Source organism: Pseudonaja textilis, chromosome 14 (genome assembly GCF_049901715.1).
Source record: "Pseudonaja textilis isolate UNSWEBS1 chromosome 14, rPseTex1.2, whole genome shotgun sequence".
NCBI classification, from domain to species: Eukaryota; Metazoa; Chordata; class Lepidosauria; order Squamata; family Elapidae; genus Pseudonaja; species Pseudonaja textilis.
The window spans coordinates 4,447,330-4,463,172 of record NC_142003.1 but is presented as its reverse complement, the minus strand read 5'-3'; the positions used below and the strand labels follow the sequence as shown (position 1 = coordinate 4,463,172).

The 15,843-nt window shown below is 41.6% G+C and overlaps 1 protein-coding gene across 2 annotated transcripts in view; it reads right to left on the bottom strand.

Moving 5' to 3' along the window:
• Positions 1 to 1,807: 1,807 nt before the first annotated feature.
• The window catches only part of PDGFA (platelet derived growth factor subunit A), a 52,543-nt gene continuing 38,507 nt past the window's right edge, over positions 1,808 to 15,843 (bottom strand). The window contains exons 5-7 of one of the 2 annotated variants that reach the window (XM_087942045.1): positions 8,570 to 8,696; positions 7,173 to 7,244; positions 1,808 to 5,537 (exon numbers count right to left, since the gene is read on the bottom strand). In XM_087942045.1, the coding sequence (XP_087798171.1) occupies positions 7,177 to 7,244; positions 8,570 to 8,696 (195 nt within the window). In that variant the 3' untranslated portion in view covers positions 1,808 to 5,537; positions 7,173 to 7,176. The remainder of the gene's footprint in view (positions 5,538 to 7,172; positions 7,245 to 8,569; positions 8,697 to 15,843) is intronic. The other variant, XM_087942044.1, reaches the window with a different exon arrangement.

The following is a 15,843-nucleotide window of genomic DNA, read 5'->3' as shown; positions in this document are numbered from 1 at the left end:
GTCCTGCCTTCTGCTGCTTTGCAGATAGGACAACCATCCCTTCTTTGACTTTTATCTACCGCCAATTTGCTTTGACTGCTAGTAGTTCATATTTAATTTTATTCCCACAAGGTACACTGGACTGAGACAGAAAGAAAGATGGGGTTGGAGCCAGGCTGTGAGCTTCATGGTTGGGTAAGGACTTGGTTCCAGATTCCCAAGACCAAGCAGAGAGCTTAAGCTTGCAATAAACCTTTATATTAATTTGAACTGCCTTAAAAATATAGCTAAGGACACCACTGTGTCCTTCACCAAGGTGTTTTTAAGACTTTGCCAAGGTAACATTGCACGCTGTCCAGATGTCCCATCAACAGTCATCAATGGCCTAGGATGATGGGTATCCCCAAGTCTGAGGACATTTGGACCCAGGGCCTCTCAGGCTTTGCCTTGGGTGTCCATACGAGAAGTTGCATATTTCTGGGATGTCCACAAATGCCAATTAGAAAAACCAACAAACAGATTTTAGAACATGTCCTTTCTTCACAGCAGCATCCCAATGAGAAAGCCTGCAGGAGGTCGATTGCCCATCCCAATTTTGGGGGGTGGGTTGAGAGGGAGGGGGGGCAAAAAAGAGTCATGAAGGATAGCCTGACTGTGAGAACCTCTCTATCGCCGAATGCACGAATCCCCTCAATCCCCTGAGCATTGCGTGAAATTATCAAGAAACAGCAGAGCTGGCCAAAAATTGTTAGAAGTTAGCATCGTAATATGAAACCTCCGGGCCTGGCCCAGCCAGGCTCCTGGGAACTGAATTCTTATTTCACACAAGCCATGCCAGATGTACAAGTATAGATTTTCATTCCAACCCAGGAAACCAAAGAAAGCAAGATGCCAGATTGGTCTCCGGGCTAATTGGGCAAAAGGACTGATCACAAAAGGTTTATTTTATCGAGGGAAATCTCATTGAGTGAAAGAGGGTATTGGTTTCATTTCATTCCGTGTTTTGAGTTGGGTTCTTCAGCTAAAAAGCTACCCTGGTTTTGCTTGGAGGAGGTAAGGGGCAGCCAAAGGTGTCGGTATGGCTGTAGCCTCACCTAGAACCAGAGCCTGCGGGGTTTTTTTTAACTCATTGGAAACGTTTTGCTTCTCATCCAAGAAGCTTCTTCAGAACTTGGTTTTCAAAGGAAAAAAAAACAACCCCAAGGAAGTCCAGTTTCCTTTCGGAAAAGCACCGTTGGGACAATCTTGACCTGGATAATGGAGACTCCCCATAGAAATTGAAGATGGGTGGACTTCAACCCCCAGAATTACCCAGCCAAATTTGGAATTGATCTGAAGGGGCAGTGAAAAGATCTTATATGGATGTAACCAGAGTTTCCCATTGCTTTTGCATAATTAGAGTGTTTTGAATGAATCTCTGGTGTTCCCAGGGATTGTCTCTAATGGGAGAATACAGGATCCTTTTCTTCCTTCCTTCCTTTCTTCCTTCCTTCCTTCCTTTTCTAACCCTTCCTTTTCTCCTTCCCTCCCTTCTCCCCTTCCTTCTCCCCTTCCTTCCGTCCCCATTTCCTTTCTTCGTTCCCAATTTCCTCCCTCCCTTCCTTCGCCTCTTCTTTCCTTTCTTCTCCCTCTAACCAGAATTAATGGACTATAAAATTATGAGCAACCTTGATTTGATTTTAAATTTCACTTGAGATAAATTGATATTTTTCTAAACCTTTGGCCTCCTGTATTATTATTTTTTTAATGAGTGTGTGGAAGGTTTTGTTTTGTTATGTTTTTCGAGGGGAGCGAAATCAAGTTCAAAGCAACATCACCATTTCAACCATAAATATATAAATTCATTTTTATACAGTTTTTCCTTGTTCACATAGCACATACAGAACACTGAGAGTTACACTTATAGGAAAACACCCACAGATATTTTTAGTAAGGTATTTTCCTTTCTCAATACATCCAGATTTTGAATGAATGGGACTTTGAAATCCAAGCAATCATCCAAAGGAAAACTTCCTTTTCGTTCCAATTACTTTAATAAACGTGTGAGCACCCAAGTTTGTTTGATCGATTTTAACACCAAGAGAGGCAAATAATAATAATTTAAACCGGCAACCAAATCCAATGTTGATCAAGAATAAAATCAAGGTAACGTCAGTCATATTGCCGTCCATGGAAGGACACGGAGTTCGTTTAACATTGGACACATAAAAACACATCCACATCCGAAAGCACAAATTGGAAACAGAAACCTGTTCAGACATAGATGTTGGGACTGGTTTCTTTGGAACTGTTTTGGTAAGATTTCATACAACCAACACAATGATAATAAAGTTATCGGGAGCAGGAGAGGAAGAGAAAAACACAACTCCCGTCTATAAATTCCATATTTGAGTTCTCCATGGCCCACTTTGCAATAATGGGAAGGTTTGAGGTTTCCCTGACTATTCTAGGCATCTCAACTCTCCATGTTTAATTCAGCTTTATTCATTGACTTTCCTCAAGAAGAGTCTAAAGGGACATCTCCTTTTGTTTTATCCCCACGAGGTAGACTGGATTGAGAGAGAAAGAAAGATAAGGTCCTAGCCACACTGTGAGCTTCCTGGATGGCCAAGGACTTTGTTCCAGATTCCCAAGACCAAGTCAAACTCCATTAAGCACCATCCTGCACTGGTTCTGCTTATTTCTCGGCCTTCTCCAGTACAAAAAAGGACACAGGGAAGTTAAGCCAAGAAATCTGAGGATTATAAGATAGGATGAGATAGGATGTTAACCTTCACTGTACAGCACAGGAAGTCTTCAATTAAACACTTTTATTATTTCTGCATCCTGGATTCAGCCAATGTCCCCTATGGTTAACTCCCAGAAACACGATCTCATGGACTATGGACTTCTTCTGTCACCTGCACAACCATGATGGTAGCTACCAGGAGACAGGTTCTTTGCAGAGGTCTTGTTCTGTCATGAATTCCTGGTCAAAAAACCTCTCTTTCTCCTTCCCTTTCTACCACCACAACCCTTTTGCCCAACCTGATCAAACCCTGAAGCTATTTTAGCTGAAAGGGTCTAACAGAAGAACCCCCCTAGAGGTTTCTTCTTCACAGTGCCATACACAGTAACCCAAGTCAAGGAAGGTCATCTGACAAATTAAAAACAAGCTGGCTAGCTGGGCTATCAATATATTATTGAGTCCTATATTTTCAGAGGAAAGTTGACCTTCAGCTATCTGAGCCAAAATCAACGAGAAAGGAACTCAAGGCCCATTGAACTGGACTAAGACTCGATCCCATTTCTGTCCTTGATGGAAGGATCTCAACCAGTGATGGTGGAAAGCAGGTCGTGGAAGATCCACCACCATTGGCTGACATATTCTCACATACAACCAACCCATTTCTCCTCCTTTGGAAATATAGGACACCATACTTACATCTTTCTCTTTTTCCTAATAAAATAAATATACTTTAAATGAGATAAGCTATCTCTGCTAGAAAAATATGTCCATAAAATGCATATCCCAATCTCTTTCGGGTTGTTGTTTTTTTTTAATATTCTGGCTCAAAAAAACAAAGCAGGATTTCTTGGGTATAGAAAACCATTCATTTTAGATTAAAAAATACAAACATCACATTTAACACACATACCCCCCAAAAAAGAAAACACTAATTTTTTTGAATACACATAAAGCATTTTTTTTCTCTTTGTTTAATACCAAAAATAAAGAATTTTATGTTTTCCAGCAAGGTGTTCCAGGCCACAGCGATATCAATACAGTAGGAGTAACAAGAAGAATTTTGTACATCTCACACCACTGAACAGATGAAATCAGCAAAATGAGTTGGTTTTCCCACAAAGGTTTGGTTTGGTTTTACTTGCATTTAACCTAGTGCTCGCTTACCCACACCAAGCCTTTTGTCAACATTCTTAAAAATTATTCTCCAACTCTGCATCTTCAAGAAAACCAAGGAATTTATGGAACCTCTGAACCCCATTGAGAATTAAACATTCATTTGAAGACACAACTTTGCATTCTCTAGAGGGTAAGAATTAGCATTCTTCGTCCAATCATCTTGAAGTTTTCTCATGATTGGGCTCTGCTTTTGAGCCATGAAATTTAAGTAAATATGATTTATAGTAAGTGATCACAAACCAATACCTTCCAGTTAACAGAATATAACAGATCTTGGAGGTCTTCTACTCCAACACCCTGCCCAAACAGGAAACCCTACACCATTCCAAACAAATGGTTGTCCAATCTCTTCTTAAAAAACTCCAGTGTTGGAGCATTTACATCTTCTAGAGGGAAGCCGTTCCACTGGTTAATTGTTCTAACTGTTAGGAAACTTCCCAACAGTTTGTCCATCATTTCTTGGCTATACTCTCCAAGAAAAGATGGCAACCATGACATCATCCAATGAAGCCTGTCCGCCATCTTGCTTCAGCAACTCTCTGAAGGGCAAAGGAGAGGTGGGGAAGAAACCCAAATACTTGCTTTAAATAATATATTGTGAAAAAGGAAGAGGCCAGGGGAGAAAGGAAAAAAGGGTAGACAAACCAAGAAACATTTAGAAAATTATGCATAGGTATACCATTTTTATTTTAATACATTTCATTAGTCTGCACCCCCTGCTAGGAGAAATAAAAACGCCAAAGTCTTGCATGATCCCATTTCATTGCCGCTACACCAGTCTCTTATATCGGATTATTGGTAAATGTAGTCCAAAACAAAAAAAAAAGAGAGAGATAATAAAATGCTAGGCAAAAGAATAAAAAGAAAAGCTCAATAACTTGATGGTGTAAAAAAAAAAAACACAACCCCAAATAAAACGAACACTTAAGGCGCCCCAGATGGATTTTTTTAATAGACTTTTAAATCACCAAGCCAAAAAAAATTAAAATTAAAATAAAATTAAAAAAAACCCACTCTAGATTCTGCCCTGGCATTTGATACATTTCCTTGGTGGTTGTCATCATTGTGCCGTTGTTGTTTGTGTGTATGTGTGTGTGCGTGTCTCCAAACTCCATTTGAATCTGTCCGTCAGCATCTTGGCCTCGGGCACATTTCTCGAGAAAAATAAAACGGACAAGAGGGGAATAAAATAAAAGCACCATTGACAGTTTTTTTAGGAAGTCTGCTGTCCACGTAGTGTTCATTGTTCATCCTCATCTTCTTCTCATTCCATTCACGTCACTGTTTCTCGATTTCATGGATAGGGAAACGTCGTATTATTTTGCAGACTGCTACAGTACTTCCTGCGATGTCATAATTAAACAACTATACATTTGTCTCTTGTGTTCTGGTGAAGTGAGTGTGTATGTCTGTGTGTGTCATTGTGTGTTTCTCTCTCCCTCCCTCCCCCCTCTCTCTCTCTCTCTCTCTCTCTCTCTCTCTCTCTCTCTCTCTCTCTCTTTCTCTCTCTCTCTCAACCAGTTTTCCCCCAGATAGGAAGATGAGTGAAGTATTTATCCAGAAAGCACCATACAGCGTAGGTTCAGGAATGTAACAGATCCTGTACATTCGAGTCCCGGAAAGAAATCTTTTCTAGCTTATTTTCACCTGACATCTGTAAAAGAAAAAGAAAGAAAGAAAGAGAGAAAGAGAGAGAGAGAGAGAGAGAAAGAGAAAGAAAGAAAGAAAGAAAGAAAGAAAGAAAGAAAGAAAGAAAGAAAGAAAGAAAGAAAGAAAGAAAGAAAGATCCGTAATTAAAGAATTGTTGGATCAAATCATTATTTGCTGGAGATCATAAATCAAGCTAAAGACCATCAGCTTCAAATAAATAAATAAAATAAAATAAATTTTATAACCAACAAAACAGAATTGGTTCCACAAACTATACTTCCTCCAAAAATACAAACTCCAAAGTGGTGGTTCTACTGGAATTAATTTCTTGGTCTCCAAAATAGATGCTTCTGGGGGAGCTCAAATCAGGCAAACGGTTTTTGTCTTCCCCTTCCTCCTTCCCAAGGAAAGCTTAACGAGGTCCCAAGTTCAATGCTGGGGCCTTCAAGGACATATACCAAAGACCACCTTCTATATCCAATTGGGTTTCAAATCTCTAGGAAAAAAAGAGATTCCTATCCATCAGTTCTGGGCCTGTTTCCCCTCCTTTCCATGCTCCAAATATAAGTTGCTCATAAAGCTGGCAGCTTCATTCACCTGACTTGAGAACTGAAATCTGAAGGCCATCATAAGGTTGGAAGTCCAGATGATGAGGCAGAGAAAGTGCGGGATCAGGACAGTGGAGGGGTATGCTACCGGTTTGGCTTGGTTCGCCTGAACCGGTAGTCCAGCCAAACCGATAGTTTAAAAAAAAGCCTCTGACGATCAGCTGATAGGAGAAAGAAGAGAAAAGCGCATGATCGGCCCGCCCACCTGCCTCTGTGCTTTTCTCTCCTTTATCCTCTCAGATGATTGGCGCTGCAGGTCTCAGCTGGTGTGGGGAAAGCTGTGCAGATGATCACCGACCCGGTAGTGGAACAGGTACGGTCCCACTGCTGGGCCAGGGAGATGGATTTGAAATGTTGAGGGCATCTCATGGACTTCCCATCATGAAGGCCAAAATGCTCCCAAATCAGAAGGTTACCTAGCAACCCCTCCTAAGAGAACATTCAACAACTCCCGTTTAATTAGGCCCATATTTTAGGGAAATGGGCCTTCACTGAGTAACACTCACTTAGCATCTTCATTTTTCGAATTAGGGATGGAGCCTTGATGGACCCATTTTTACAAATGACTACATCTTCCCAAGACGGTGGATTTATTCTGTGGCATGTCAGTTTCCTACCTAGCTTTCTTTTGGTTAAAAAGAATTACTTAAAAAAACATGCAGAAACCCACAGGCTAGCAATCTAGCCACTGCAAAATATCTCCAACAAAAGAAAAATTTGACATCCATCCGTAGAGTTCTCAAGAACCAACTGATCCTTCCAAATCAACAATAATTACATATCAGCATTGATTAGCCTCCAGATCAATCATTTTTAAAGCATCAAGGATAGCCACCTCAGAATGGAACATCTGCAGATGTAGCTTCAAGGAGAAAAGATTGAGCTTAGCCAATCACATTTGATTGCTTTCCGGCAACAGCCAACGCCCAGAATCTTAAATAATTATCAAATAAGGTAAGAATAATAGCCCAATTTTGTTTGTTTTTCTATTGGTTGTGATCTTAAAGGCAGTTTCTGTATATGGATCGTACCTGGTCATGGGCTCCATTTTAAGGAGGGTTTTAACCATTTCCGTCGTTTTTTACCTTTTTTCCTACGTCTGCCTGTTGACATAATGGCAGCATTGGTATATTAAACAAATAAGCCACAAAGGCCATGCATTTATGGAAGCAAAGGAATAAAATAATCTCTTCTCAGAGAAGAACCATTGGAACAAATCATTTTTTACAGAATAACACGCTGATCAAAATCAGAGTTAGAAAGAGCTAATGAGGTCCTTAGCTACTTGCTTCCTTACTGTAGAAATTCAAATTAACGTATCTAATGAAGGAGAGAATATCACCTCTCTACATTGTTCATTGTTGGTCTGTTCTAGAAGGATTTTCCTAACATCCAGATCGAATTTGGGGGATTCTTAGTGCCTGTATTCCATGTTCTTCTTTGAGGACCACGGCAAACAAATCATGGACTTCTTCTATGGACACCATTGAGAGGACGTCAAATCCTAACTCTTATCTCCTCATGCCAATTCCTTCATCGTTCCTTGAAAAGTTTCGTTTCCCCATCCATATCCATCTTGTTGGTGTCCGTTCAATTCTATCTTAAGCTCTTCTCAAAGGGTCCAGAATTGAACACAAGACTTACAAGCTTTAGGGAAGATATATCCACCATTCATGGTGTATAATCCTAAACATGGGATGAAATAGGCACCCGTGGTTATCTGCAGTTAATATCAGATAATCCCAGGGGTTAATTTTAATCCTCCTGACATGCAAATAAATGGATTTAAAGTTATTTTATCTGACATATCTCAGCTGGGTTTGATTGTACTCTCGAAACAAAAGATTGGGAGTCAGTTTTAGTGCTTCATCAGAAACCTTGAAAGCTGCCCAAAACGTTATAAAATGTATAAGGCACATGAAAAATAATAATATCAGTAATCGTAACAGAACCATAAAAAGAAAGTGCAGGAGAAAGACAACCCACCAACCCACTTTTAATATCAATCAATATATAAACATTATTAAATACCAGCTCCTCCCCATCCTTCAAACCTTTGGGATACCCCTAAGAGAACACCAAACCCAAATTCTACATTCTCATGCCCCAATTCCTTTGCCTTTCCTTGAAAAGTTTAATTTCCCCATCCCTATCCATCTTTTGGGTGCCATTCTAGTTTGTCAAAATCCTTCTCAAAAGGCCCAGAATTAAGCACAAGACTTCTTAGTCTTGAAAAAGACGTATCCCCCTATGCTAAGATTCATAACGTGTAGATTTAAGCAACATGAACTATTTTCCATTGCTGTGGTTATCACAAGCATGTTTCTCGTTTCCAGATGCTTAATGCTCGAGACTCCTAGAGAACGTCAGAAAACCCTGTCACATCCAACACCCGTCAACTTCAGTCTCTTGATCTACTCCAACCTACCTGTTTCTTCTTCTCGAAAATCTGGATTGGAATTTGACATTGTACAAGTGCATTCCATGTGCTCTTCTAACTTCACCAGAACTTCCTTTAATTTGGGTTTTCTTCTAACATATTCCACTTTGGCCACCTAGAAGTGGACGAAAACACAATAATAATATTCAGAAACTTGTTAGCCAAACGGTAGCCAAGAACAAGATTTGGAGCACTGCTATGAGGAAACTGCCTCCAAAATAACTTCTTTGAGAATGAATTTAAAGATTCAAAGCAAGGAAAAAAAAGAACCATCACTTCACAGAGTTGTTGTGTCACCACCAATAAAAGGCTTCTTGGATTTTTAAGTGGAATTTTTCTAACTTGGACTTGGGATCTTGTAAAGCCTCTGTTTTACCCCCAAACTCTCCCTCACCCTTCTGTTACAAAGAGCTTGTTGGCATAATGTTCTGGAAAAGGAAGGGATCATTCATCAGCCGGATATTCTCCAAGATAACTTGGCGGGCGTTTATGAACGTGGGTGGCATTTAGCCAATTGTTGCTCAGGTTTGACTTTGTAGCTTAGCACAACTTCCCTGGTTCAAGTGAAGTTGTTTTTAAAGTGTTCCTTGCAGCTGGAGTATTTTGGCAGGCAAGATACACTTGAAAAAAAAAGATTTTTTTTTTTAAAAAAAAACAAATGGCAAAGGGACCAGCATTTACTATCCTGAAATGTGGACTTGTGTGATAGACTGTTTACCAGCTTTGGGTGGATGTATTTTGAAAATCAAAGAACTTGTAACACTGTCACACAAGTCATGGATTTGCAATCTTTCTTTCTTTGGGGGGATGAAAACTGTAAGATCCATCTTGTCCTTATGCCAATAAGAAGTTTCATTCTTAGATCCAGTTTTGTAGGCATCCAACGTGCCTTGAATCAATCCAGAGTCACATTTTAATGTTGCAAAATACACCCTAAGACACTTTCAGCCAACTGCTCTATAGACTTCCCAGGCATAAATAAAAATTGAAAACTGAAAAGGAAAGCCGTCTATTTCTTTGCTGACCCAGGTGGGTTGTGAGTTCATCGATACATCTACATACACTCTTTGTCAGCCACGTGAGGTAGTCCTCCAGGCAAGAAGTCCACCCATAAGTACCAACTCTAATTTTATTGTAAGGTTACAGGAACAGATTCTTGCAAGTCTGAAAATATATCTTCTCCACTCTCCACCTTTACATCCAAGAAATTAGGGAGGGTTTCTTTTGAGATGTTTACTACATCCTAATACCTTCCCTGGGCTAAGTCGTCTCTTATCTGACCATTGTCTTATCTATGGCTCTTTCTCCTGTCTCCTGAGGTGATTCCCACATGCCATTCCTGGTTAGTTTACCAGATTGGCCTATTGCAAAATTCTGATCACGTAACTTTACATTAAAGACTGGAGCTAGTATTCCTGGGTGTGCTTCTTATGCAGACTGTTTTGAAGAGCTTACACCCATCTTGCAACTTTGAAAGAAAGCAAATATGAAACCTTTTTTCCCCTCACCTATAGGGTCCAAGAAACTAGGGAGGGTCTCTTCTGATATGCTTCAATTCCTTCTGTGGGCTCAGTTGCCTCTTATCTAATTATTGTCTTGTCCAGAGGTCTCCAAAGTTGACAACTTTAAGACTTGTGGATTTCAACTTCCAGAATCCTGGAAGTCCACAAGTCTTAAAGTTGCAAGTTTGGAGACCTCTGGTCTAGCCTGTGGCTCTTCTTCCTCTCAAGGTCATTCCTACATACCCTTCTATTCCTTTCCATGTTTATACATCCTTATAGAATTACACAAAACGGAAGGCCAGGATGACTCCCACTCTGTTGAGGCAATATTTTTCTCATAATTGGCCATGCAGACGGAAGCAGAGTTGCCTCAAAAGACAGACTGGGGAACTAATTAAAAGTCACCAAGTCTAGCCATCTGAAAGAGAAGCAGCTTCCCTAGAACTCAAACTGGAAGGTCATCCAGAAATTTTGCAACTGTTGAGAAACCAACTTCTCTAAGGGCATAAAGTGCTTGCCCTTTCGATCACCAGGGACACAAAGAGACATGATGGTGCAGTGGTTAGAATGCAGAATTGCAGGCTAACTCTGCCCACTGCCAGGAGTTCAAAAGTTGACTCAGCCTTCCATCCTTCCAAGGTGGGTAAAACGAGGACCCAGATGGTTGGGGGTGATAAGCTGATTCTGTAAACCACAGAGAGAGAGCTGTAAAGCACTGTAAAGAGGTATAGAAGTCTAAGTCCTTTTGTTATTGCTATTTGCATCCCTTTCCAAACTGGTAGTTTTGGGTAGACTGGCATTTGGTTAGAATGACTGACCTGTCAGTGAAGCTTTGACACCCATCCCCTGCTTTCTCTGTCAAAGTCTGACAATACAAAAATAGAGAAGGAAAGGAATCTAGTGCCACCCTGAGTCATCCAACATCAAAGGATGACTCAGTTGTCTCATTTACAACAAAACACAAATCAAGACCTTGGCCAACGAAGATCCAGACTGAACCCCAGAGGTAATAAAACAACTTTCACACCAGACAAGAGAGTCTGACGTGAAATGTAACACTCTTGGTCTATCATCACATGTCCAGTGATGCAGTCAATCCACACAGAAGGTTGCAACGCTTGAAATAAATTTGCAATCCAATGAGGTTGTAATGCCTGCATTTTTTTTTCTCACAACATTGACCAACTCCCAGGCAAAGCCACTGACTATAACAGTCTTCTAAATATCTTATAGGAAAACATGCTGGAAGGACGGCCCAGAAAGCAAGCAGCAAAGAGTATGTTATGTTATGCATATTTAGTCTGCAAGTACATCTTGAGTCTCCTCCTTCTCCATTAATTCTCCAGAGATTTTGGATTTGGCTTGGTCTAGGATGCTCACAGTTGCCTGGTTGAAACTATAGTGAAATCTGTCCATGTGTCATGAAATTAAGGTGCTTTGATCCTGTCTTCTGACTGCTAATCGGTGTCTCTTTGTTCTACATAGCAGCTGTCCTTACATTTATGTTGTAGAGGGTTCCTAATTTTTGAAGGGCCCTTGGTGCTCTGAGCTTGGTTGTTTTCTTGCAGATAGTTCATTACCCAACTAGGTAATATCATCAGTGCTATAAGGGGGGGGGGTTGCTCTTTTGTTACACACTAGTGGCTTGTCTTGACAGGGAACATATAAACAAGAAGCAAACTCTTCTCCCTTCTAGCACCGATGATGTTACCTAGTTGGGTAATGAAATGTCTGCAAGAAAGCACCCAAGCTCTGGGATCACTGAGGACCCCACAGTCCTCCCCCCTCCTCCTCGTCCCCCCTCCCCATGCAATTCTCATCTAGCACCGATGATGTTACCCAGTTGGGTCATGAAACACCTGCAAGAAAGCACCCAAGCTCAGAGAGCACCAAGGACTCCTGATTTCTACCCTGAGCTGCAAATATCCTCCTTTATTGGTCCTATAGTTTTTCTTCTGCTGAATCTTACGGTTGCCTTAATCTTTTCCTTGGCTGTGAAAGCATTCCTGGGAGCTGCACACAACTGGAGGGCCTTCGGACGCTGAAACCTTGCCTTCTTCTCAAGAAACTAGATCTCTCCCGACTTGCTAAGGAAGGACCTTTTAGAACCGGCCTGCCTTTCTTTTACAAAGATATTTTCTTGCTGGAAGACTAGAGCGGATTAACCACAGCACGATGGGAATGACAGTCAACTGAACTCGGCCATTCCAAGAGGTTGGCAGGGGTCAGAGGGCCAAAGTTTCAACATTCTGTTGGGGTTTAAATAGACAACACAAAGCCAGAGAGGCACAGAAGGAACAGCTGAGCAGCCCAGCTTGTTTGCCTAATGCATCTCGAGAAAGGGTGGTTGGATTACATTTTTGGGGAGAAAGGAATTAACTGATGGAGATGTTTGAAAAAGCAGAGGGATTTACAGCGCTCGTCTCTCCTCTCAAAAAAGCAGGACCAAAGACAGCATTGGAATCATATGCTGGATGGGGAAATTGTAGAGGGATCTGGTTACTCAAAGACAATTGGGAAAATAGAGAGTAGACGTTAATTTAGCTATTAAGATCTTCATTGCCAAGACCTGTTTGATGTAGAACTAGGAGACTTGGATCTCCATCAGATAGAGGAGGAAGAGGAGGAAGAAAAGGAGGAGGAAGTGGAGGAAAACAAAGAAGAGGAAGAGGAGGAGGGTGGAGGCGGAAGAAGAAGAGGAAGTAGAAGAAGAGGAAGAAGAGGAAGAAGAAAAGGGAGGAGGTGGAGGAGGAGGAGGAGGAGGAGGAGGAGGAGGAGGAGGAAGAAGAAGAAGAAGAAGAAGAAGAAGAAGAAGAAGAAGAAGAAGAAGAAGAAGAAGAAGAAGAAGAAGAAGAAGAAGAAGAAGAAGAAGAAGAAGAAAGAAAGAAAAACAACAACAACAGCAACAACAACACAACAACAACAAAAACAAGAACAAGATCAAGAAGAACAGCAAGAGGAGGAGGAGGAGGGAGAAGGAGGAGGAGGAGGAGGCGACAACTCCATAGCAGTTTTCCAATATTTGAAGGGCTGTCATAGGGAAGAGGGGGTGATTTATCCTCCATAGCACCCAAGGGCAGGACAAGAAACAATGGATGGAAACTCATCAGACAGATCCAACATGGAAAAAAGAAGGAATTTCCTAATGGCAAGAATGATTAATCAATGGAATAGCCACCCTCCTGGAGTTGTGGATGCTCCGTCACTGGAGGTTCTCAAGAAAAGATTGGACAACCAGTTGTCCAGGATACTTTGGATAGGGGTTTGGACTAGAAGACCAAGGTCCAAGGTCCCTTTCCACAGAACGGAATCATTCTATGATTCCATCAAACTTGGTTGCCACCATCCTCCATCACAGCTAACCCTTGGATTTCTGGTGCGATGTCAGCTTTATATCCCCTATCCTTGAATCAATGCTGTTCAACGTCAATAGTTGGACAACGGTCAACAGTTACAAGTGTCTCTGTTCCAGGGAAGGTTAAAATGTAAACCATCTGGCGTCCCTAGAAAGGTGAAGAGAACTTCAGAAGAATTCGGATGAATCATTTCGTCTAGCATCTATTCAGAAGTTCCGGACGAAGGCAGGGGAGAGGCTCAAAAAACGCAAGCAACAAAACCGAAGAAAAACAGTTCCTAAAAATAACACCAAAAGCCACAACCACAAATTGCCCACTTAAAATCTTAGGAGAATAAAAGCATTTCCATTCGACTGGTCCAACTTATAAAAAAAGAAGAAGAAAAAGGCTGCATTGATTTAGAACAAGAGATGGCTCTGCGTATCAGTCCATGTTGGGAGGGAATTGCATGGATCGTATTTTTCACTCTAGATGGGTTTTTTCACCCTTATTAGCCCATTCCCAATCTTGCCCAAATCTGCATTTCTCAACCTTCCCCTACTCGTCATTCTCCTGGTCTTAGAGAGAAAAAGAAGAATGCAAAAAAAGAAGGTTCTTCCTCTTTTCCTTCCTATTCCTCTTCTTCCTTTTCTTACCTCTTTGTCTTCCTCTCCTTCTCTCTCTTCCCTTCTTCTTCTTCTTCTCCTCCTCCTCCCTTCTTCTTTTCCTCTTCCCCCTTTCTTCTTCTCCTTCTCCTCCTCCTCCCTTCCTCTTCTTCTTTTCCTCCTCCTCCTCCCTTCTTCTTCTTCATCTTCTTCTTCTTCATCATCATTTTCTTCTTCCCTTCCCTCCTCCTCCTCCTCCTCCTTGTCCATTTGATGGAATAAAGGTGTTATAAACTTTGTTTTGGACATCAAGTCTGAAGGTTTCCACCTCTTCCTTTGGCCTAGCAGCTTTTCTTCTCCAGCTTCCTAACTCACAGGGAAGTCCACTGAGGACTGACCAATTGTCTCGCCATCTTGTCCCCCCCAAAAAAACCTAAGAAACAGAGGGCCTTCTGCTTTCGGTTATCAAATTAAATAAGTAGAAGGGGTTTAAATACAAACTTGACCCAGTGGAAATAGAACAAGGCAAGCTTTTCATGCTCTTCTGGGTAGAAGCAAAACAGAAATCTTGACAGCTTTCTGCCTGAGCCGCAAGAGAATCTTCAGGATTATGGGACACAGAGCTCATTCATCCCCCCCGCCAAAAAAACACTGGAATTCCAAAGAGCATGTGAAACAATTAGTTATATCAAAGACGAGGAGAAAGGGAGAAGAATGTTTAAGTCACTGAAGAAAGAAACGTGGATTTTCTTTTGGAAGTCACTGGTGTGACAGAAAGGTCACAACTCTGACGAAAAACACACCACTCTGATTTCACTTCTCCTTTTTTAATTAACATTAAGCCAAGGGAGGATTTTTCTCAAGACCTTTTGCAGCATGCTATTGTTATTTTTTTTTTTTTTCCAGGCAGTGACTTAGAGTAAACTAAGATCAATTCTCATACGCTGGGCAGAAGCTTGCTTCTAAAAACAGCACCGAGAAGGACATCCAAGCAATCTTTTCTTAGAAAATGCCGTTTCTCCTCTTATTATGAACAGAAATCGGGCATCCACGGAGAAGCAGATGAAAGACACTCAAGAGAAGAACGCAAGAAGATGCTTTATAGCAAGCTAACCAGAGGTGGCATTCAGCCGGTTCTGACCGGTTCTGCAGAACCGGTAGCAGAAATTTTGAGTAGTTCGGAGAACCGGCCAATCCCACCTCTGACTGGCCCCTCCCCATCTATGCTCCGCCTCCCATTGAGTCCCAGCGGATTGGCTGGGTCTTCTTTGGTTGCTTTGCAGGAGAATGGAGCTGGAAAGCAGGCTAGTGGGCTGGGGAGGGAATGGAGATTTTGCAGTCTATCCTTCCCCTGCCACACTCACCAAGCCATGCCCACCAAGCCAAGCCATGCCCACCAAGCCAAGTCCACAGAACTGGTAGTAAAAAACAAATGGAAGCTAACTATAGGCTTATCTGGTGCAGCATGATCGGCCATAAATAGTAGACATTCTTGAGGGTTTCAGACTATCTCCCAGCGCCATCTGAAGACCTTAGGATGGAACGTGGAATCCTTTGCCTGCAAAACATGCACCCAGCCTCCCCTTCCCCTATAACTATTTTCTAAAGAGCTATTTGCAACCATGGAGCAAAGGGTCTCCAAAAATGTGCTACCATCGCTACAACGTCAGAGAAGTCTGGAGGGGGGAGGAAAAACATCTAAATTCCATTGGATGTCCCCAAGGTCCTCAACCAGTTAAAAACCACCCTTCCCATTTACAGCTATCCTAGTTTAAAGCTAGAAGTGTCTGGGAATGCTTGGACAGACTGAGACAGCTGCC